Source organism: Falco punctatus, assembly GCF_963210335.1.
Source record: "Falco punctatus genome assembly, chromosome: 17".
NCBI lineage: Eukaryota > Metazoa > Chordata > Aves > Falconiformes > Falconidae > Falco > Falco punctatus.
Window position 1 is genome coordinate 7,047,530 of NC_137597.1, and position 20,161 is coordinate 7,067,690.

General features: G+C 44.6%; 4 protein-coding genes across 6 annotated transcripts; 2 read left to right on the forward strand and 2 right to left on the reverse strand.

Annotated features, from left to right (window-relative positions):
* Positions 1–107: 107 nt before the first annotated feature.
* On the reverse strand, positions 108–5,279 carry WDR77 (WD repeat domain 77; the record flags this gene model as incomplete). The annotated part of the gene is made up of 10 exons (XM_080367704.1): positions 108–1,926; positions 2,139–2,207; positions 2,673–2,781; positions 2,881–2,952; positions 3,226–3,280; positions 3,674–3,744; positions 4,404–4,453; positions 4,526–4,667; positions 4,826–5,011; positions 5,129–5,279. The coding sequence occupies 10 exons, from the start codon at positions 5,277–5,279 to the stop codon at positions 1,767–1,769; spliced, it is 1,065 nt and encodes a 354-aa protein (XP_080223830.1). The 3' UTR covers positions 108–1,766.
* ATP5PB (ATP synthase peripheral stalk-membrane subunit b) lies at positions 5,278–8,567 on the forward strand (the record flags this gene model as incomplete). The annotated part of the gene is made up of 7 exons (XM_080367714.1): positions 5,278–5,503; positions 5,630–5,672; positions 6,100–6,245; positions 6,742–6,905; positions 7,303–7,428; positions 7,638–7,817; positions 8,411–8,567. The coding sequence occupies 7 exons, from the start codon at positions 5,278–5,280 to the stop codon at positions 8,480–8,482; spliced, it is 957 nt and encodes a 318-aa protein (XP_080223840.1). The 3' UTR covers positions 8,483–8,567.
* Positions 8,568–8,706: 139 nt separating this feature from the next.
* LOC308054615 (uncharacterized protein) lies at positions 8,707–13,345 on the forward strand. Of its 3 annotated transcripts, none has more exons than XM_080367716.1 (6): positions 8,707–9,743; positions 10,506–10,566; positions 10,935–11,034; positions 11,333–11,421; positions 11,994–12,073; positions 12,653–13,345. In XM_080367716.1, the coding sequence occupies exons 2-6, from the start codon at positions 10,536–10,538 to the stop codon at positions 12,728–12,730; spliced, it is 378 nt and encodes a 125-aa protein (XP_080223842.1). In that variant the 5' UTR covers positions 8,707–9,743; positions 10,506–10,535; the 3' UTR covers positions 12,731–13,345. The 3 variants fall into 3 exon arrangements, with proteins under 3 accessions (XP_080223842.1, XP_080223844.1, XP_080223843.1); XM_080367718.1 differs by having other exon boundaries at positions 12,665–13,345; XM_080367717.1 differs by having other exon boundaries at positions 8,707–9,012.
* Positions 13,346–16,393: 3,048 nt separating this feature from the next.
* Positions 16,394–19,607, reverse strand: ADORA3 (adenosine A3 receptor). The gene is made up of 2 exons (XM_080367705.1): positions 19,199–19,607; positions 16,394–18,228 (listed from the first exon to the last, which is right to left on the reverse strand). Exons 1-2 carry the CDS (start codon positions 19,546–19,548, stop codon positions 17,613–17,615), a joined length of 966 nt encoding a protein of 321 aa, XP_080223831.1. The 5' UTR covers positions 19,549–19,607; the 3' UTR covers positions 16,394–17,612.
* Positions 19,608–20,161: the final 554 nt, after the last annotated feature.

The window sequence follows — 20,161 nt, forward strand, 5'->3', positions numbered from 1 at the left end:
TTATTTAAGAACGGTATTAATTTCAGGGACTGAAATCACAACTTCGACTGTGTGAATGATCTCAGGTGGCTCTTCGATACTACAGAAGTAGCCCGGTGAAACATATACCCAGTTACAAATGAAAACTATGATTTATTTAAAAACAGTCTTCCACTTTTTCCAAAACAACTTTTTCACAAACAGCACAAGACCTGTTTTAGTTTGCAGTACACATCAGAGGTCCGTAACAGGTAACTCTTCTGCTTGTTCAAGGGGTACTTTTGAGGAAACTTGTCAGTTCTTATAATCAGTTACCTTTTCCTTGTCATACACTGCTCTAGATGGAGAAGTTTGCTCTGTAAACACCTATATCACGTGGGAATTAAAAAAGCAGCAAATGAGGTTGAAAAAGATGAAAAAAGTACAGAGCCTGGGAAGGCTTAGTCTGCCTAAAAATCTCTTGTGGGCTCTGCACAGTGTGGATCAACTAAAACCTATGTTTATGCAGGGGTGGAACTGCATAATGGAACTGGAAGCGGTGTACATCTTAGTGTTGCCATCATGCTAAAGAAACAGGAGTAGCATTCACTTCGATAGTATTTTTGTTTCATTAGTCAGGACCTGCTTTATTCTGTCCACGAGCCTAGAGCAGTGGCAATGCATGCAGAGCAATGATTTTTTTGTCAGTTAAGTATGTTCCAGGGCAACAGTTTAGTTTGAAAAGTATGTGGTATACTACAAAAACACCTCTAAGGATTACATGGAGTCCATTTTGGGGATTCTGGGAATGCGTGACCCCCTCAGTCACCAGCACAAAGTCACTTATCACAAGTGCATAAGGAGGCTTATTTATCACTAAGCAGAGTCTGTTTCTAGGAGCAAGCAAATGAAAACTGAAGTCCTTAGTCCAGTTTTTCCCCTTACATAAACTTTTGTTGACAGGTCTTATCTCTGAATAAGTTGTCTTCAGCACAGAGGAGATGAAGCACGGTGTCAAACAGTGCTAACTTCCTACAGTTAACAGCCCCTTTGAGCTGGCCTCAGCTGCCAGGCCAATGCTGAGCATCACAGGTCGCAGTATCACGTGCTATCACGAAGGTGTTTAATTACAGGGCTACAGCTGGGATCCTTAGCACACAGCATCCGAGACTCCTCACACCAAACGCTGCTATTCTGATACCAGCACATAAACAGCGCTCGCCACAGGATCCACGCTAGCAGATATTGAAGACCAGCCCTAAACCAAATGCTGCTTTAAGGACAACAGTGGTACCCTTCTAGTCTTTAAATGCTAACATATGTCTCCCCATTGGGTTGGAAGAATTTATTTACGTAGCAAAGAACTTTACGCGAAAGTGAGGCTCTCACATCCAACTAACAAGAGGTTCTGTTTTTAACCTCCCCAAAAAAATGCTTCTATTAATTCCATGGATGGTTTGCAGAACTGAGGGAGGGATCAAGTCCTTTTTTTTTTTTTTTTTTCTTTTTTTTTTTTTCTTTTTTTCCCCCCCCAATTATACCTAATTCCCTGTCTCTCTCCTCTGTGCCTGAAGTCAATTTTCTCTGGGTAAAATATTGAAGTCTTATCACAGGTGAAGCCAGCTCCTGAGAGGGTAAAGCTTGGTTTGTAACTAACTTATGCCTAACTCAAAATTACTACAGGAATCTTCTTAGTCACAAGCTTCAAGGCAGACAACAGACCATACCCACTCCAGTTCACACACACCTTTGACTTCAGCAGAATCAAAGTAATGCCAGGAAGGAATTTGGACCATGAGTTTATAAAACTATTCTTTTACACAGTTGACTCCAGAAGCTTCACCAGTTGGTATGGGGACAGTGTGATGTAAAACCTGATGATCCCATCCAACTGTGGTGAGCAAGGCATTGTCTGAAGGAGACCATGATAAGCCTTTTACAAAGTCTTGATGAGAACGGTTTCTGAACCTGGAAGACACAAACAGTCCGTTAGCCATAAAGCATTGTCACTTAACAGTTTATGGGCTTCTGCAATTCCTAACTGCTAGTTTATTAGAATGATGCTCCCCCACTTAAGCAGAATCGTGTTTTCCACTCAGCATATGGATAAATAACCAACTTAATGGGAAGGCAGCAAGACAAACAGCCACAGTAATGAATACAGTCCGCCTAGTACTTACACCTCTGAGAGCTCTGAGTCAAGAACAGCTACTGAGCAGTCTTCACTGATCGAAGCCAGTAAGGGTGAACTAGAGAGGACAGAGATGAGACCACAGTTAGAACAATCAAATACAAGAAAGCTTCTTGAGGATAAACTTGTGAAAAACACACTTAGTGAGCTGACCGAGGTACAGTAAATTAACACACTAAGTCTTACAAAAATGTTTTCTTGATCATTTGGCAGGTTGCCAGCATATGAAGCAAGAATATTCTATTAGCATTGGAAAGCAAGTAATCCTCCTTCAGGCAGAGGTGACTGTAATTAGAAAAATTCCCACAGTGACCAGGTCAATAAATCTGAATACTGCCAAAGTGTTCTCATGTACATTCACACGTCTTATAAAAAATGAGATATTGTTCGTTTTCCTCTATTCTTCACTATTGATCTTCTTGATAAAAAGACCAAACCTAGTACTCGTACATTTATTCTAAAAAAAAATAAGGCTTTCAAGTGTATGTAATCACACATTCTATGCCAGTACATCAGACTGTACCTATGTGCAGAAAATGCAAACCCTGTGATACTTCGGGTATGCACAGTGGCGCTGAGGGCAGAATCGGGATTCCTTGTGTCTACTAGTGCAACTGTTCCATTTTCATCACCTTTAAGAGAGAAAGAATGAAGTTATTAGCAGAACTGTCATGAGAACAGACAGACCTTGGTTTGTCTGATGAAAGTCAAATAATAAGGTCACTTCTTACCCAAAGCAAAGATGTCACTTTTCTGTGGATGCCACATGACTGAGGTAGGGACGTGATTACAGGCACTGCAAACTGTGAGTAAATGAAGTGGGATGAGTGTGAAAAGAGTCAGCACAAAGATGTTGCCGCACTATCTCATTTAGCACTGCTAGGCCACTAAGACGAATATTTTAACACTTATTGTACTTCTGTGATAGTTAGACTTCTTTTGGTTTTAATAGACTTTTCTGCCTAAATGGTCACACCCCTTGATTTGTCATTAGATGTAGCGAAGTCTGGCATAAAATAATTTGTTTCTTCCAACAAAAACTCATACACAAGCAGTGACTGCATAGAGAAACATACCAATTCGAGTAGCTGGTTTGGGGCATCTGGTGTCCCAGAGTAGAGTTCTGCTGTCCTACAAATCCAAAGTGAACAAAAAGGTTTTTACAATTTCTTTGTGGTAGGGAGTAGGCATAAATTCAGATTCACTGCAGAACTACTATTGACCCAAATTCCAAACCACACCACCTCTTCCTTTGTGTTGAAATGATGCTGCCGTTAACTGCAAGTTAGCTCCTTCAGTCATCCCCAGGACAAGCCAAGGAGCTCCCAGATTTTAATACAAACCTGTAGAAATCAGCTTGGTAAGCCGACTGTCAACTCATCAGACTGCAAACTGAAATAACACATGTATGCAGCTTGCAACACAACAGGTGGTTTCTCAGTAAGTGCATTTAACTGTAAATAACTGAAGCTGTATCTCATTTTTATTGGGTAGATTTACAGAACGAGCGAGAGAGAGCTTTACCTCAGCACAGGACAGGAACACAGTGTCCTTACCAGGACAGGAAGCCACACATGTCACTGAATCGGAGTGAGCTACCAAAAGCACAAAAGGATAAAGAGGCTCAAAGATTGTATCCAACTTTCCCACGTATTCCCAAGGACCTCTGAAGGCACAGCAATATAAATAAGAATAGTTTATGCCCAGATACAGGGTAACTTCTACTTGGTAATAGCCAACTGCTTTGTACCAAACTGATGAGCTGCCAAATCGAACCACAGCCACTGCAGTCAAGTCCCTGTGACATGCACAAGCTTGAGGAAGACTCTCCAGACAAGAGGTCAGTTACAAAGGGGCTGGGGGGAGAGGATCAAGCAGAGTATGGCTTCTGCTGTGGCTGGAGATCACAATACCACATCTCCAGAGATCAACATCTCCAATGTGCTGCTGTTCAAAACAAATATGGGTTAGGAGACCACACAATCATATGCAGGTGAAGGAAAGATTTCAGTACAGAAGTAGTACTCTAAAATACACTTAAGAAATGCATGGCAAGGTAAGCCTTACAGCATTCGTTCTGCAGACAGAAATGAACAACAGACAAAATAAAAGGCTGTGTCAGAAACTTCACAGACTAGTAAACATTAGATCACGGCCCCAAGCGTGGCTCAGTAAGTGGGAGACAACCAGTGATGCTGCAGCAACCAGTGAGGGGCCAGGAGGAGCTAGGGGCCAGGGCCAGCGTGGCACTCACCTCTGTAGGAGTGTAGCACCGTTTGCTGTGGGAGGTCCCAGACCTTCACGCTGTGGACAAGAGTGAGCAGTCAGCATCCAGCACCAGCCCTAGCACATGGCAGCCGGCCTGGGGCCACTCACCAGAAGTCCATGCCACCGCTGACAGCCTGAGTGCTGCCGGCCAGGACGGCCACCGTCATCGTGATGTCATCGTGCTCGTATTTACAGAACTTGTTAACGATGAGGGTTTCGTTCTCATCCAGCTCCCACAGCTCCACGGCGCCTGGGGGAAGCCGGGGGAGCACCCACCTCAGCGGGGGGGTGAGGTGGGGGAGACCCACCTAGAGTGGGGGGAGTGAGGGGGGAGGACCCACATCTGCCGGGCGGGGGGGTGAGGGGGTGCACACACCTCAGCCTGGGGGGGGAATCCCCATTGCTTACCGGAGTCGGAGGCCACCAGGATGCCCCTGTCCGCCACCCAGCACAGGTCGGCGACACCCGCTTCCGTCTGGACGCCGGCGGTGCAGAAGCCCTCGCTGGGGGCGCGGCGGGGGTCGGCGAAGACCCAGAGGGAGCCAGTCCAGCAGCGCCCGCTCAGCCCCGAGGCGCCCAGCAGCAGGGCCCCGTCTGCGGGAGAGCCGAGGGGACAGACCGGTGAGCGCCCGCCGCCGCTCCCTGACAGGCTCGGCCCGGCCCCCGCGCCCCCGCTCCCTCCCCGGCCCGGCCTGCCCGCGGCCCCGCTACCTGCGCGGTAGTGCGCGCCCTCCAGGTGCCGCTCCATGCAGGCAGGCGCGTTGGGCGGGATGTTCCACTCGGGGCCGGCCGCGGCTGCGGCCTCCCCGTCCGCCGGGGCCGCGGGGGGCGGCGGGGGCTGCTCGGGCGGCGGCTCCTCCATGGCGGCAGCGGCGGGAGCGGGGCCGGTGGCGCCCCCACGTGCTCCCGCGCCGTTGCCTCTCGCGAGAGTTCCCGGCCCGGCCCGCCCCGTCGTGCTCCTCTCGCGAGATCTTCCCTACCACCATCTTGGTGCGGAGGCGCCCGGCGGTCACCGGGACGAAGTGGGTCGTGTCGCTGCCCGGCTCGGCCCGCCCGCCATGCTCTCCCGCCTCGTTCTTCGCGCTGGTGAGCCGCGGGGGAGGGGAGGGGAGGGGAGTACCTTCTACCTGGCGTGGGGGTGGTGGGCAGTGGGTTGTCCTGTCCTAGCGGAGTTCTGTCCTGACGCCCTCGCTGCCCCTCTTCTTCCCTCAGCCCCGGCTGCGCTGAGGAGCCTGGCGCCTCCCGTCGCCGTGGGGTGAGTACCGGGGACGGCCCGGGGCCTCGGCAGGCAGCCTGAGGGCTTTGACCTCTGACTGGGGCCTAGCGGCGCCGCTGGTGAACCGGGTGGCCCGGCTGGGCTGGCGGCCCCTCCTAGTGATGGGCTCTGAGGAGGCCTGGGAGCGACTTGGAAACCTGCTGGTGGTTGTTTGGAAATAACGTTGCTCTGGGGTTTTGTCTTTATGTTTCTAATTAATGTTGTAGCGTTATAAAATAGTTACGGTCGGCAGGAACCTCTGGAGGTTATCTAGTCCCACCCACTTCCTCAAAGGAGGCGTGTCTAATGAATGCCAGCCTATTTAATTGGAAATGTGTGTGAGCCTTATCTAAGGGTGGCTTTTTTGTGTTGGCTTTTGGGGTCTTTTTAATAAGAAGCTTAATAGAAACTCTTTTATTGTTTATAGAGTATTGCACACCACAAGACCCCTGCATACCACTCAGCAGTGTTTGGCTCCTTTGCCACCTCTGCCTGAGAAAGGAGGAGAAGTTCGTTATGGTTTGATCCCTGAGGAGTTTTTCCAGTTTCTCTATCCTAAAACAGGAGTTACAGGTTAATAATATGCTTTTACTTTTTTCTAAAAATGTATATGTAGTTATTTAGTTCTGTCCACCACTTCTGGATGCTGAAAAGGTAAAACACTAGGGAAGATTATTTTTTGCATATGCAGAAGGAGGGTGTGAAGGATGAGCCAGTGCAGTGCTTCCTGGCTCTGAAGCTAGGTACCTGTGCTTCAAGTAAAGGCTAAAAGAGCATCACGAGCTTGGTCTTGCAGGGGAATTTATTTGCTTGCTGACCCTCAGAGTATTTAAACAGAGACTTTTGCTTGATTCTGAATAAGCAGAAGCAGCACATCCCATGTAAGGTGCAGGTTGCTTCCACTTCTGGTGAGCACCCTTCCTTGTGGTGGTGTTGGGTTTCTACTTTCTGTTACAGTAGGAGGGAACGTTTCCTGATCTTGTAAGCCTTAAACTAGCTGTTTCTTAGGTCTGACTTCAGTGAGCCTCTTTATGCTTTGTATAAATAATGCTGTTCGTTTTCTCTTTAGGTCCTTACATGTTGGGAACTGGACTTGTGCTTTACTTGCTTTCTAAGGAAATCTATGTTGTTAACCATGAGACAGTTGCAGCTGCCTGCATATTATCAATCATCATTTATGGTGTAAAAAAATACGGGTCTGCTGTAGCAGCTTTTGCTGACAAACTTAATGAGGTAACAAAAGAAACCAAATCAAATGTAGTAGTAACTATTCTAAGTTGTTTGCTTAAATGTTTAAGAGTGCTGTGTCCAGGCTATCATAAAAATCTGAGTCTTAATATTTTCAGAATGATGCTAAAATAAGGTATAGGTTAGATCTTATGTTGGTGGTGTTGCATAAGTCTTAAAAAATAAAACATGCCAGCAGAATTTTTTTTTGAAAGAATAGTTGATTATAAACCTTGATTCTTCCCTCTTGCCATCCTTTAACCTCAGCCTTGGCACAATCCAGTTCATGCAGACATTTTTCAAATGTTAGTGCAGAACTTCAGAAGTAATTACAGATCACTGTTAATTACACATCACCTTGCATCATACTTTCATTCTGAAACATATTTTTTGTTTCTTTCAGGAAAAAATTGCTGAAGCTTCAGCTGTGAAAGATGCAGCTATCAAGGACCTTGAGACTGCCATTGAACAGGAGAAGAAGGAGCAATGGCGGGTCGAAGGCCGCAGTTACCTCTTTGACGCGAAGCGAGTACGTAGTTGCAGTGCTGCTGTTCGTTTCCACTGTGATCTCTGCTATGTAATCTGGGTGCCTCTTAAACTGCTAACAAGTAACAAACCATTTACCCTCTGTGTATTGCAGACGGGGCCAGTTCCACCTGATCTTTTGTTATAGAATGTGTTCTGCTGTGTTGTATTCTTGCTGAATGTTAACCTTTTAATTTCATTTTCTGTGTCTAGAATAATATTGCTATGTTGCTGGAAACTAATTATCGAGAAAGATTACTGACAGTGTACAATGAAGTAAAGAAAAGGCTGGACTATCAAGTGGCTATGCAGAATTTAAAGCGTCAGAAAGAACAAGATCACATGATTCAGTGGGTGGAGAAGAATGTGGTTCAGAGCATCACACCTCAACAGGTACTTGCTTTTTTTAAAATCTGTTTTACATTTTAGCCTGTACAAACATTTGCTGTCCAGTGATTCTGGCTTAAGCCAGAAGATGATAGGTCATCTTTAGGTGACTTCTAAATGTGGCTGCCCAGCATTCCTGCTGCTGATTAAAAGCTAATGAGTCCACTTACTAGGTGCCAGGTGCTTGTGTTGCTGGTGATTTAAGCTAGAATCATGTGTGGTGTTTGTTGCAGCAGAGCTAAGCTTGTGATAAATTGTGTAGGTAACAGGTGAGGGAACTCACTTGTAAAATTCTCAGTGTTAGACAATGGCAGTTTAAAATCTGCAGATGGGCTCTAAATGTCCTTTCTCTTACAGGATGAAACTGAGAAGAAAAAAAGAAAATATGTTCCTAGCACTGCATGCAGATGCTTTAATGCAGATCACTGTTTGGATTTGAATCTCTGACTTAATGAGCTATAATTCTATCCCTTTTAATCTGTAACTCATTTTACGGGTCTAGAAAGGATTATCTAAAATGCATTAGAATGCATATTTTGCTTGTTTCAATGTGTTTCATAAAGTCTGTCATCTGAAAGCTCTCTTCCTTTCTTTTGCAGCAGAAGGAAAGCATTGCAAAGTGCATTTTGGACCTGAAGGCGTTATCGAAGAGTGCACAGGCAGCAGTGTAGCTACGTCTGATTCCACTGACATTTGTCGCGTTACTGTTGGAAACTGTATAATTCTAAAGTGTCATTAAACAAACAAACAAAACAATCTGCTGTCTTTCACTAGCAGTAGCGACAAAGATTTCCTTTTTACGTTTGAAGTAGCCAGATCAGTCACATAAGCCAGTCCAGTTAGTTTGTAGTGGGCAATTATTTGCAACCGCAGTATGTGCTGTTCTGTTTGGTTCCTTGTTTGGTCATGAACACTTCCAGAGATAACAGAACTTCACAGTGAAAAATCTGGTGCTAGTACAGTGGTCAGTTTTTGGTTTAGAATTCTGTGTGATAATGACCTGTAGATATTGGCTGTAGCTGTAAATGTGTTCTAAAATCAAAATGAGTGCCAGTGCTCTTGTTCATCTGGTCCAATACTGGGAGGTCCTCTAAATGAACGTCCTCATTTTAAAAGTGTACTGGAAGGACCACTTCTCATAACAAAGCTTCAAGCAGCGGTGAAAGCACCTTCCTGTTCTGTGGAAATGAGGGCGTAGCTGGTAAGAAACTTACCAAAAGCTACCAGAAAACTTGGCTTCAAGTGAAGTCACCAATATTAAGTTTAAAACAATGAAATGGATAACCTTATTCTAGAGGGTGGACATTTTCAGAAAGATTCTTTTTTTTGTGTAATGAGGAAAACTGTTTTATGTGTATTATGATAATATGCAGTATAAGCCCTTTCATTTTCTTAGAGAAAACTTTCTCCCTAAAGGATTTTGTTACATCTCAAATGACCTAGCTGAGGAAAGCACCTGCCTATGTGAAATCTCATCCTTTCTGTGTTGGAAAGCGATTTATTTAGTAAATAAACTTAGGCAGACTAAGGGTGTGCTTATGTGCTTCCTTTGTATGGATTGGGTCCACAGTAGGGAAATGCTTCTAGTGGAGTTGGTAAAATAGCACTTTTCTATGCTTTTCAATACAATAGTTAAGCAAAACAGGGGTTCTTTAGAGGGTAAGAACCTTACTTAAAAGTAAGGTAACTTAGCTGAAGCTGACTTTATAAACTCTTCTGAGATTGCAGACATCTTTCATAGTTTCCTGTTTCTTTTTAATTAAAAAAAAAAAGGTGAAGTTGCTCAACTTCCACATTTGCGTAACCCCATAGTCGAATGACACTTGAGCTTTAACTAGTTTGATAGAGTTTTCACAAAGCAAGTGGTAAACTGCTGTGCTAACACTCCAGGAGTTTTCCACCAGCAGGTGGGCAGCAGCTCTATGGTGGGAGGTAAGATAGAGCTGTATTGCTTAATTGTCTTATTACTGCAAATGATGCACTTTCAGATGCAGTGTAAGAAACTGGGGCATTTTAACGGTTTGACTCTTGGAATTTGGGCAGCGATTGACGTGTGGTAGAAGAAGGTGACAGCAACAGAGATCAGGATGCTTACTTTGAAGTTGTTGGCAAAACTTTCATGTTGTAATGTGCAGTTTGCAAGTTGTGTAGTGAGAAATACCAGGGTAGGAAATATGTAGTAGACCAATCTTTCCCTATCTTTACAATTCCACCCCCAAACTTGAGAAAAAAAAGTTATAGTTCTTGCTTTGGTGGAAAAAAATCAAGTGTAACTTGAGAAAGCAAAACATAAAGGCACTTTTTTTTTTTTTTTCAAAGGTGCTTCTGATGATAATGTCCATAAAGCTCGCTGTTCTAGCTGCTGCAAAAATAATACTGTGGGTGCTTTTTTAGTTATTAAATATACTGCATTTTTTTGAAAGAAGATAGCATGTTCATCAAAGTGTAGTGAGCATGCACATACAGGTGTAGGACCAAGACACTGGGAAGCAGGAGTCCGCCTGAGTAGTTGCCAGGTTTGCTGCTGTGGCTTTGTGCCGCTTTGTGTAAGAGGTCTGAGAAATGGATAAAAACTAAATAAAGTGTATGAGTTAAAAAGATGGTGACAGGTTTGTTTTGCTCTAGTGTATGTGTGTACATATATATACATAAATACAACCTTTTTTTTCTTCCTCCTCACCCCCTTCCTTTTAGCTTCTCTCACTGTTAGTGTTTGGAGCGAGAATGGGAAGTGGTTCCTCAAATGCGAATACAGGTATTTTTTTTCCTTACGGAGTTTTCTTAGGTGCTGTATTCTTGACTAAGTTGATACTGTCCTGAGTCAAAAAGGGCTGCTGTGGGGGTAGCTTAGCAGATGTATGCATTTGGGGAAGAACTGCATGGCTCCTGAAGGCTGCTGTGTGACAGTAATGTTAGAAACTATGATTTTTCTGCCTGGTGTTTCCACCTTCAGCCCTCTGACAGAGAAGAGTTATGCTTACAATAATATTAACTTGGATAGGCACATGCCTCTTGCTGCTTGTAATTTTACTGGAGAAACTACCACGTTTTAAAAGCAGGTGTTGATATATGTTATTTTTGGTATGTGTATATATATTTATTATTTTTTCTATTCACTTCCAGTTACACCAGAACCCATTCCCACTACTGTTACTCAGTATACCACTGTATATACCTCTGCAGCTGATTTGAAATCTTCAGAAGTCAAATGCTGGATTGATAAGTAAATGTTCCACCTTTATTTCCTGACTTCAAACACAGGGTTCCCTGAGACTGCAGACTCCTCCCGTAAGGGAGGAGTTAAATGTAATGCATTTGTCTTGGGATTTTAAAAGGCTGCTTAGAATTTCTTAGTCTGTGCACTAGATAATTCACAGTGATGCTTAACACACACCTTTTAATCTCGTGGGGCTTGGGGTAAATGATGTGTTATGTTTCGTAAAGTTTGAATTTGAGCACCACTGATTCTTCAACACCTGTTAAAACTGGGGATTCTGACGCTATTTTCTGTCTATCAACAGCCATGAAATACTCTACATGTCGCTAGCCTTTATCTCTGGCATCGTGTTGACTTTTCTGTTTTTTGCAATCACCCACGTCTTCAGAAAAAGTAAGTGGCACAGCAGAGGGAATAACAGCAGCAGGATGATCCAGAGCTAGTGGCAGGGAAGTGTTTAACACCTCGTGCTGCACATCTTAACCTGGATGGTGCTGTTTCCATGTTCTTTGAGCTGCATCTTGGAGCACTAGGGTTTCAAAATAACTTCTACAGAAGTTACTTTGAAAGAGGCTCAAATGATGTCTGCCTTGAATAATTAATGTATTGACCAACACATCATTCCTGACAGTAACTCCTCGTGAGTCATCCCAGGGGCTGTTTTCATGGAAGAATTAACTTCAGCACTGATGAGTTGTGGTGGGTTGTTTTGTTGTTTTTTCTTGTCCTAACACTGGCCACACAGAATTCTCACCAGATGTGTCAATTGCTTTCATCCTAGCCACTTCCAACAGGTGGGCAGGGACTTGGGCTACCAAGCTGCTCGCTTTGCAGCAAAGGGCTGTGACAGGCTTTACAACCTGTGTCTAAGCCACACGCTCTGTCACCATGCGTTTGAGCCTCTCTTGCGCTGTCTCTCCAAGCATGGTGCAGACAGCTGAGGCTGGTATCCCTCTCCTGCCTAGGGTGTAAGAGATGCCACCAAAATTCACAAGAGCGAGTTCCCTCTCAGACGGTGACTGAGGAATGTGCTAGGAACGTCCAGGTAAAGGTCACAACTACTATTTCTAATACTTCAGGCAGAGACTTCAGATTCTTGATAGAATGGTAAATACAAATCTGAATAGGGAGAAAAGAGATTTGTGTTTGTGAGACTTGAGTGTTAGTCGACAGTTCTTTTGGCTAAGGAAACGTGCTCTTTTTTGTGCATCCAAGGCTTCAGCCTGTGTTTATAAGTAGTCCAGGGAGTTACCTGAGGGAGGTACCTGGACAGTAGGAGGAAAGACATTCCTTCTCTGTTATCACAGGGCTCAAATGCCATACTCCCCATGTATTTCAAGGGTTCTGGGACAGAACTAAACTACTAATAAGGCAGGTCAGGGGAAAACCTTTTCAAAGGGCAAGCATTTCTGCAGTTTTATGTTGATTCTTTGGAGTTGATGCAGAGTTGACCCAGGATCCTGAGCTAGACTGAAAACTGGTCTGATCCAGTGCCATAGCATTTACTAATTTCCCATGTGCAGGGACACACTGTGACTGTTTATGGTGTGTAGCATTGAGGACAAATTAAAAGCAAGACATTCATGCTGAGATGCGATGCTTGCACACTCTCTAATATTTGCAGTTTCTTTCACAGCCCCAGAATGAGGTTGCCTATGCCACTCTGGTCTTCCAGCAGAGTGGGATGCCAATGGCTGTGTGATGATGAAGTTTCTAGTGAAATGAAGATGCTGACATCAAATGCTACCAGGACGTTATATTAAGGCCTATGTTGCTCTGAGAAATGCCAGCACTGCTGTAGGTAACATCAACTGATCCTATAGCTACAGGGGGAAACTAATGTCTCCTATTCCAAACTGCTTGCCAATGGCTGTGGACAAATGGCTTTTTATACCATATTTCCTGTAGAAATCTTGCTGCACTTGTAAAGTTTCTGTTTGTTTACTATTGCTTTGAGCTACCAAAGGGAGTTGAACAATGGAAGTGATACTCTGCACCTGTTTATGTCTGCCCTAACGTTTCCCTTTTCCGTCACAGACTATAGCATTTTTCTTGGTTTTTGATTGCCAAGTGCTCTGATTAGTTATTTTCTGCTTATTGAAGTTATGATAATGAACTGTTTGTATACAAACATCTGCTTCCTGATTGGGTCACATAAAAGAGTGCACAATCATAGTGTGACAGTGAACATTTTGGGAAATGCTCATTTACGTGTTATTACCTGTAGCATTCTAAATATATTGTAAAGAGTGAGAAATCATCCCCTTTTCATAAACCGGGGAATAAATTACCACGAGTGACTCCGTCTTAGCAGCCACAGAGAAGCTTCTCTGCACATTCTGTGCCCAGGGGTGGAAGGTTTGTTGCCTGGGTAAGTATAGTGATCTCCGTTGTTCAGCACTTCTCCTGCAAGGCTGAATCAGAGCGGAGTTTCCTGCCGCCTCAGCCTTCAGGGCGTCAGCAGCCTCCTTGTTTCTGGTCACCAGAGCATGTCAGATTCTTGCAGGTATTTCTCTTTTCTGCAAATGCAGATGTTCGCGTGCCTGCTGTTGCGAACACCTCTCTAGAGGAACCTCTTTGGCAGGACCATTGCCTCGGGTCGTACCGCCTGATGGCAGCACGAAGCCGCAGATGGGCAGCTGGCTGCCGCTCAGCTCGGATGTGGTGCCTTTGGTGTCTTTCCAACGAGCAGTTAGCAGAGCAGTGGCTCCACCTCTGCCAGCTCTCTTGGGTTGTCCTGCCTTTGTGACTGCAGAAGTTGGTAGAAGTTCGGGCGACCACCGAAAAGCAGATGTACAAACACTGTTACATTCCAGAGTCTGCCTGAAGAGGCATTGTGGCCCGACAGTTTTACGGGTCAGGGGTAGAACTTGCGGTCTTTGTTTTCCTGTTATCTATTCTCATCTCAAGTTGTGGCAGTTTCTTCAAGTACTATTTAATAGTGAAAATACCGCATTACTCCTCAAAATGTGCAGCTAGCTGCTGAGAGGTTTACAAGGGATAATTGTGGTTGGTGCACATTTTTGTGTTTGTTTTTTTTTTTTTGTTTTTGTTTAATATAAGTGTTACTCTGCTGCCTGACAGCAGTTGAGAAATAAGGAGTTCTGAAAATTTACTTGGCTTGTACAGAGGTTATTCCACCATACCAACAAGAACACTACCTTCCTGTGTTAGATGCTGTTAGATCTTATGTTAGAAATTCAAGAAAAGGTGACATACCACAGGCTACCCCCAGCCCAGCTACTGTGTTTTTCACGTAGGTGTTTCCTCACTATGAGTTGTACTGAGACTGAACATGACCATTTCATGTACTTTGTGAAATGTTGCAGACTGCAGTGCGGCGATTTTGTGTGCCTACCTAGAGAGCAGAGTGTGTAAACAGCCCTTGCAGAAGGAGGGTGACAGACATCCCCCTATTTGTTGTGTGGCTGCTAGTGAGTCCCCTCATCCCAGAGCATCTGTCTGTCTCTCCCTTTCCTGTGCCAAGAGCTCTGTATAGTTGTACACAGCTTTTAATGGTAGCCACCAGCCAACTGGGTTATATAGACAGCTAGCAGAATTTGGGACAATTGCATCTTCTAATCTGAATAGAGGAGGGGTTGTGTGCTCTTTGTTTCACTGTTCTGGCTCTCCTATTTTCACTACTTCAGTAAGTTTCTGCTGGAGGTGTTTGTACTCGTGGTCTACCTAAAGACAAGCTTCCACAGCAGGAATTCGCAAGGGATTTGCCTAGGTGTGGGCAAGTCCGGTACAAATTGTCCAGCCCTAGGAGGGTGGGTGGAAATGGCTCACGGGTTAAATGACGCTTTGAAGGATGCATGGACGGTAGTGCCTTATGATATTTCCTGCCATTTTGCAATTGACATCTGATTGCAGTGTTAAAAGGGTGAATTATTAGAGCTACAGCAGTGATGCTGACGTGATTGTCAGGGTGCATTTCCCTCAGCCAGCAATGAGTCAGCTCTCACAGGAGAGCTAAATTTATTGCTCTCCCTGAGTGATATTTTGTATACACGTGGACTGTCGGTACATACCTTCACCCATCTTCACATCTAGTTTAAGCATCATTCAGCCTGTTTGATCTGTCTCTGGGGCTGAATGCCACAACCATTTCCAGAGTAACTGCTGGGAGCGGGAGCCAGGGACCTAGACCTGTGAACTTCTTCCAGCTGGCACCGCCACGGGCAGAAGCCAGCTGATGAGCCCTCTCCTGCAGTGGGACACCTCCTCTGGGTGCCTTACGGAGAGAGGCTGGGTCCCACTGTGGTGAGCGTCCTGCTTCGTCACTAAGGGAGCCGTTGCCTGGAGTTCCCTCTTGGGGGGCTGAGCAGGGTCAGTCAGCTCGCTGAGACTGCTCTCCTTTGCAGCTTGCTTTCAGAAGGCAGAGCGGCTTCCCCTACTCTGTTCTCTGTTTCTGTTCTTCCTCCATATCCTTATTCCTTGTTCTCTTGGAGCTTGTCTGGCAGCCTGCTGGGAATTTGGTGTGCTGTTGCTCCCTCTTCCCTCAGTTTCTCAGAATTACATAGGCAAAGTTTGCTGTGCATCATTCTAACAAGTAATTTTCTGCTCTTTAGGTGAGACCTGTTTTTTCTGCTGAAAGCAATCAGTCCTATCAACTCATAATGACAGATTATGCAGCAAAATTCTGAGGTACTTATGCAGTGACTTCCTTTGCTGGCCTGTTTGTTTATAGAGTTGAACTGTGTAACAGGGCAGAGCTTTGGCCTGTGATGAGGGTTACATCAGATAATAAATTGAGATGTCTGATCTCAGCTAAAGGAGCAGATGCCAACACTTTCTGAGATAAATAACAGAATGATGCACTCCCTTTTCTGCTTCTTCTAGACCACTTTTATTATTTAAAGATAGGGAAAAAAGAGCCTGACTTTTAATGGCTTATTTTCAGTTTGACCTGTGTTGCCTAAAAACAGGCTGTGTGAGCTGTGGTGTAATATTTACTGCAATTTCTGTCCTGTCCTAGTCAGGACATCAATTTAAAACAGTGTGGAGATTTCATGCAGGCTGCTTTTTTGATTGCCATAGGAGACAAGCAGGCTGAATTAATATAAAATCCATCTAATATTTATATTATTCATGAAAATGTGACAAGACTGACTGCAGCACAGGTTGACCAGACTCAAATTTAGTCTAAACTGACAGAGAAGACAAAGGATGTAAGAATAGTCAGTGAGGACATGCCTGGATTGTGAGCTGCTGTATTACCAACAACAAAGAACACATCTATCTTATTTTTCAGTGGACCCAACCAATCCTTACTAAAAAAAAACCCAAAACCAAAAAACAACAGAACAAAACAAAAACAAAAAAAAATGCACAAAACCAAAAAAAACAACCCCACACAGAATTTCTCTTAAGTATCTTTTCTGTATTTTGAAACTATTTAATACAAAAGCATATATAGACACATACCTACATACACCTTTAGAGTAGTCTTCAGATCTGTAACAGGTTGCTACCAAAAGAGCAATTGTTCCTCAGGTTTACAGAGAAGACTTGAGCAAATTACATTTATATCAGGTGTTAGGAGAACAGTTTGCGATTGTAGGGAGAATTGAGCATGGGAATATACTGTGCACGAAGAATCCCCGCAATGGATGTGTTTTAGTAACAAATCGGGGAAATGCATCCTTGGTTGTTTTGGGATAGTTGATTCTATCCTTGTCAGGTAGCTGAGGGAGGAGGGAAGAACTTAAAGATATCATTAATTGACTTTTTGACAGTCATCTCTTCCTGGCATGCTGCCCTGTCCCCAACATAGCTCACTAATGAATAGCTTCAGTGTGTTTAGCTCTTGCCTGGTGCTCTGTGTCCAAGGTCTGTTTTGCAGGCTTCTGGGGTGAGCACTGTCTTGACTTAAAAGCAGTGAAAGTCTCCCTCTGACAGGATCCCCTCCAAAGAAGAGGAGACTTACCAAAGTTAGCACAGCTTCTGGCCTTCCAGCTGACATGGACAGCGGTGGGGCCAGCAGGAGCAGGTGGGGGTAATTTCACAAGGCGGGTCAGCTGCAGGTGGTGGTGTTGCTGCTCTAATTTTATTGGACTGGTACTACTGGACAAAAAAAAAAAGTTGGGGCAAGCCTGGCTGTGTGTGAGCAAAGGGCCTATATGGGCAAAAAGAGAAATCAAAATTACAATGAAAAGAATTCTTAGCTTTGAGTTAAAACTAGAAATGAGCCAACACTTTTTTACCAGCTGGTCATGGATCCCTGCTGAGGAACTGGGAGCAAAGAGTCTGCCGCCTTAATAGTGCTTTGGGTTGCTGGCCTACCAAATAACGCTCAAGCCAACAAATTGGAACTGGAAGGTCCTGTTAGATGAAAATACCTGCCTGAAAGAGCTGGGCTTGGTACAGCAACAACTAAGCAGAATTCTCTGGGGTACAACAAGGCAGGAGATCATAAATGATCCTTTTGGGTTTAATGTCAAATGTGCATCAGATTGAGTGAGAGGAGCTTGCCCTTATCATAAAACACTTTGTGTGAGAGTAGATTAAACAGAACACGCATTTTTCCCATGAGCTTCTTAACAAAGCAGTTTATCAGTGGTCTGGTATACACTGGCAGGTCAACGTTCGCTCTTCATTTGTGACTGTTGGTCTGTTGTTTGCTCTGTAACAAATGGGTTTTTGCACAGGATATAGGTCCTTAAAATCAAAAGGTATGTGGTTTTGAACTTCTTTATCTTGCAAGCATAGACAATGGGGTTCATGGCAGAGTTGGCATGGGATAACAGGATTCCCAAGTACATGAAATACGGGGGGATCTGAGACTCAGGGTAAAAATAGGAAATGCAGTTTATGATGCACAGAGGCAACCAGGATATTGCAAACAGGAAGAGAACAAGTGCGAGAGATTTGGCTGTCTTGAACTCCTGTCCGTAAAAACCTCCTGCTCCTCTCACACTGGTTGTACCTTGACTTAGCTTTGTCCGGATGATGTAAAAGATCTCAACATACAGAGCACACATGATGAGCAGAGGGACAAGGGTCCATGTGAAGAAGCCAAAATATACCATGTAATCCATCCTCATCACAGAGGTAAATCGACACATGAGAAAGTCAGAGCTTCTTAGTTCTGCCTTGTTCCATCCAAACATGGGAACTAACCCTACCAGCAGGGACAGAGACCAGCACAAACCCAGTGCCCACCAAACTCTTCTCTCTGTGGTGATTAGTTTATATCTGTTGGGGAAGAAAAGCCAGGTTGTGTTAAACAGAAGTGTTTAAAATACTTCAGGATGGTTTCAAGAACTCGCATGTTCAAATACTGTAGGTTCATTGTCACAAAATGGAGCATTAACTCTTTTTGTGGGAGGGAAATGGAATCTTGAGACAAGCCCGAACTCTTCATTTGTAACAGTAGCTTTGCAGCACCCATAAGAAGAAATATGCTTAACTTCCCCTCTTTATAATTTGATGGTTTTGGCTATTTCTTGTTTCATTATGATCTTAGTGCCCCTCTTGCCTACATAGTGCTTTCCTACCATTAGCAGTCCTATTGTATTTCTCTGCCTCCGTGGGTGTACCTCACTCTTTACATTTGGCTTATGCCATTTGTAGGACCAAACTCTTCTTTCATTCTTCAGTTTCATAGGTCCTTTCCCTGTTAGTATGAGGTTATGCTTTGCATTTCTAGCTTACATACTTTTCCATTCAAATATAGAAAGTGAATGACTTCTTAGGTTAGCCCTTAGTAAGTCTGTTACTGCTTTTGTATTTTCAGCAAACACTAAAAGGAATTTTATTTAAGAGTAGCCTCAGAAACACAAAGAAATTTGTAGTACTCTCAGCATCCTGTACAATTAACAGAACAGTTGGAGAACTGAACTGTTTGACCACATGCTCATGCTGTGGCCAAATTCTGACCAGCAATAACAGCAGGGTGCCAGCTGTGCACAAACAGCCCTGGGGTCTGTCTTCGTGGCACTGTCAGCTGCAGGGGGTGGTCCCTGCTCTAGAGAGCTCAGCTTGGGTGGGCTTTTAGGCACAGGTTATTGTCTCCATGTGCAAGTGTGCATTTAGAGTAACTATTTCTCAGAAAAGGGCCAGGTGAAGTAGGAGAGAAGAGGTGGCACCTGTGGGGCAGAGGCTGGGTGTGGGAAAGCTGGGAGGAGGGGGTGGGTGGAGGGGCCCACGGCAGTCCAGTGCTCACCTGGTTGGCAGCTTCACTCGCAGGTACCTGTCGATTGCAATGGCCAGGAGGGAGAGGATGGAGGCATTGGTGAAAACCACCATCAGGCAGCACATAAATAGGCAGTTGTAGAAGTGGATGCTGATGCCCAGACTCACCACGATGGCCAGGGGCATGACAAGGACCCCTACTGCGATGTCAGCCAGCGCCAGGGAAACAATGAAGTACAGAGTTGTGTTCTGAAATGTCGAGTTCAGCTTCACCACCCAGATGACCAGGATGTTACCCAAGGTGGCAAACAAAGCAACCAAGCACTCGGTACTGATGTAAACCCAATCCAGGCTGCTCAGCACCAGGCTGTCGTTTGGCATGGCGAGTTGCTGGAGATGCTCCCACCCTGGCTTGAACTGCAGAAGGGGGCATGGGCATTGATGACTGTGCGTGGGATTTGTCCTCAACGTCTGGTGCTCGGTTCCAGTGACTCTCCAGTCTGCAAACCTCTTCCAGGAATTCAAATCCTCAGCACTCGGGCAGCAAATCAGCTGTTGCCTTTCCACAGAGCTACAAATACCTTAGCATCGAGGAAACGCTCCCCTCTCTGGACACATCTCCTGAAGCTCACAGCATCCCTTCAGCAGCCTGCCGTCAGTGAGGTACTTTGGAAAGCTATTTTGATGGAAAAAAAATGGAAAAGCTTCCACAAGCCTCTGTACCAGCAGTGTTATAAGCAAACACTTCAGCTGCTTCCTCTTCCAAGCCACAGTTCTAGAAGTGGGAGAAGTGTAACCAGAATTTACTGTGAAAGCTGTCACTTATCAATCTAAATAATCACTCTGCAGTCACTATAGGAAATGAAGCAGTTCGGGGGGGTTTAGAAGGGTGTTTTGTTAATTTCCAATACTTGATTTAATTCAGAGTATACCATTTCAGTTAAGGCCCCTGAGGTGGCTGAAAAATACTCTTTACTTGGACCTTTCTCAGTCT

What these genes read in the sequence shown, in the direction of transcription:
- LOC308054615 (XM_080367716.1), top strand. Translation starts at nt 10,536, where the DNA reads ATGGGAAGTGGTTCCTCAAATGCGAATACAG. An exon ending in GTCAAATGCTGGATTGATAA is followed by an intron (nt 11,035 to 11,332) that starts GTAAATGTTCCA and finishes GTCTATCAACAG; the next exon opens with CCATGAAATACTCTACATGT. An exon ending in CACCCACGTCTTCAGAAAAA is followed by an intron (nt 11,422 to 11,993) that starts GTAAGTGGCACA and finishes TCTCCTGCCTAG; the next exon opens with GGTGTAAGAGATGCCACCAA.
- ADORA3 (XM_080367705.1), bottom strand. Translation starts at nt 19,548, where the DNA reads ATGCCAAACGACAGCCTGGTGCTGAGCAGCCTGGATTGGGTTTACATC. An exon ending in CGAGTGAAGCTGCCAACCAG is followed by an intron (nt 18,229 to 19,198) that starts GTGAGCACTGGA and finishes CTTCCCCAACAG; the next exon opens with ATATAAACTAATCACCACAG.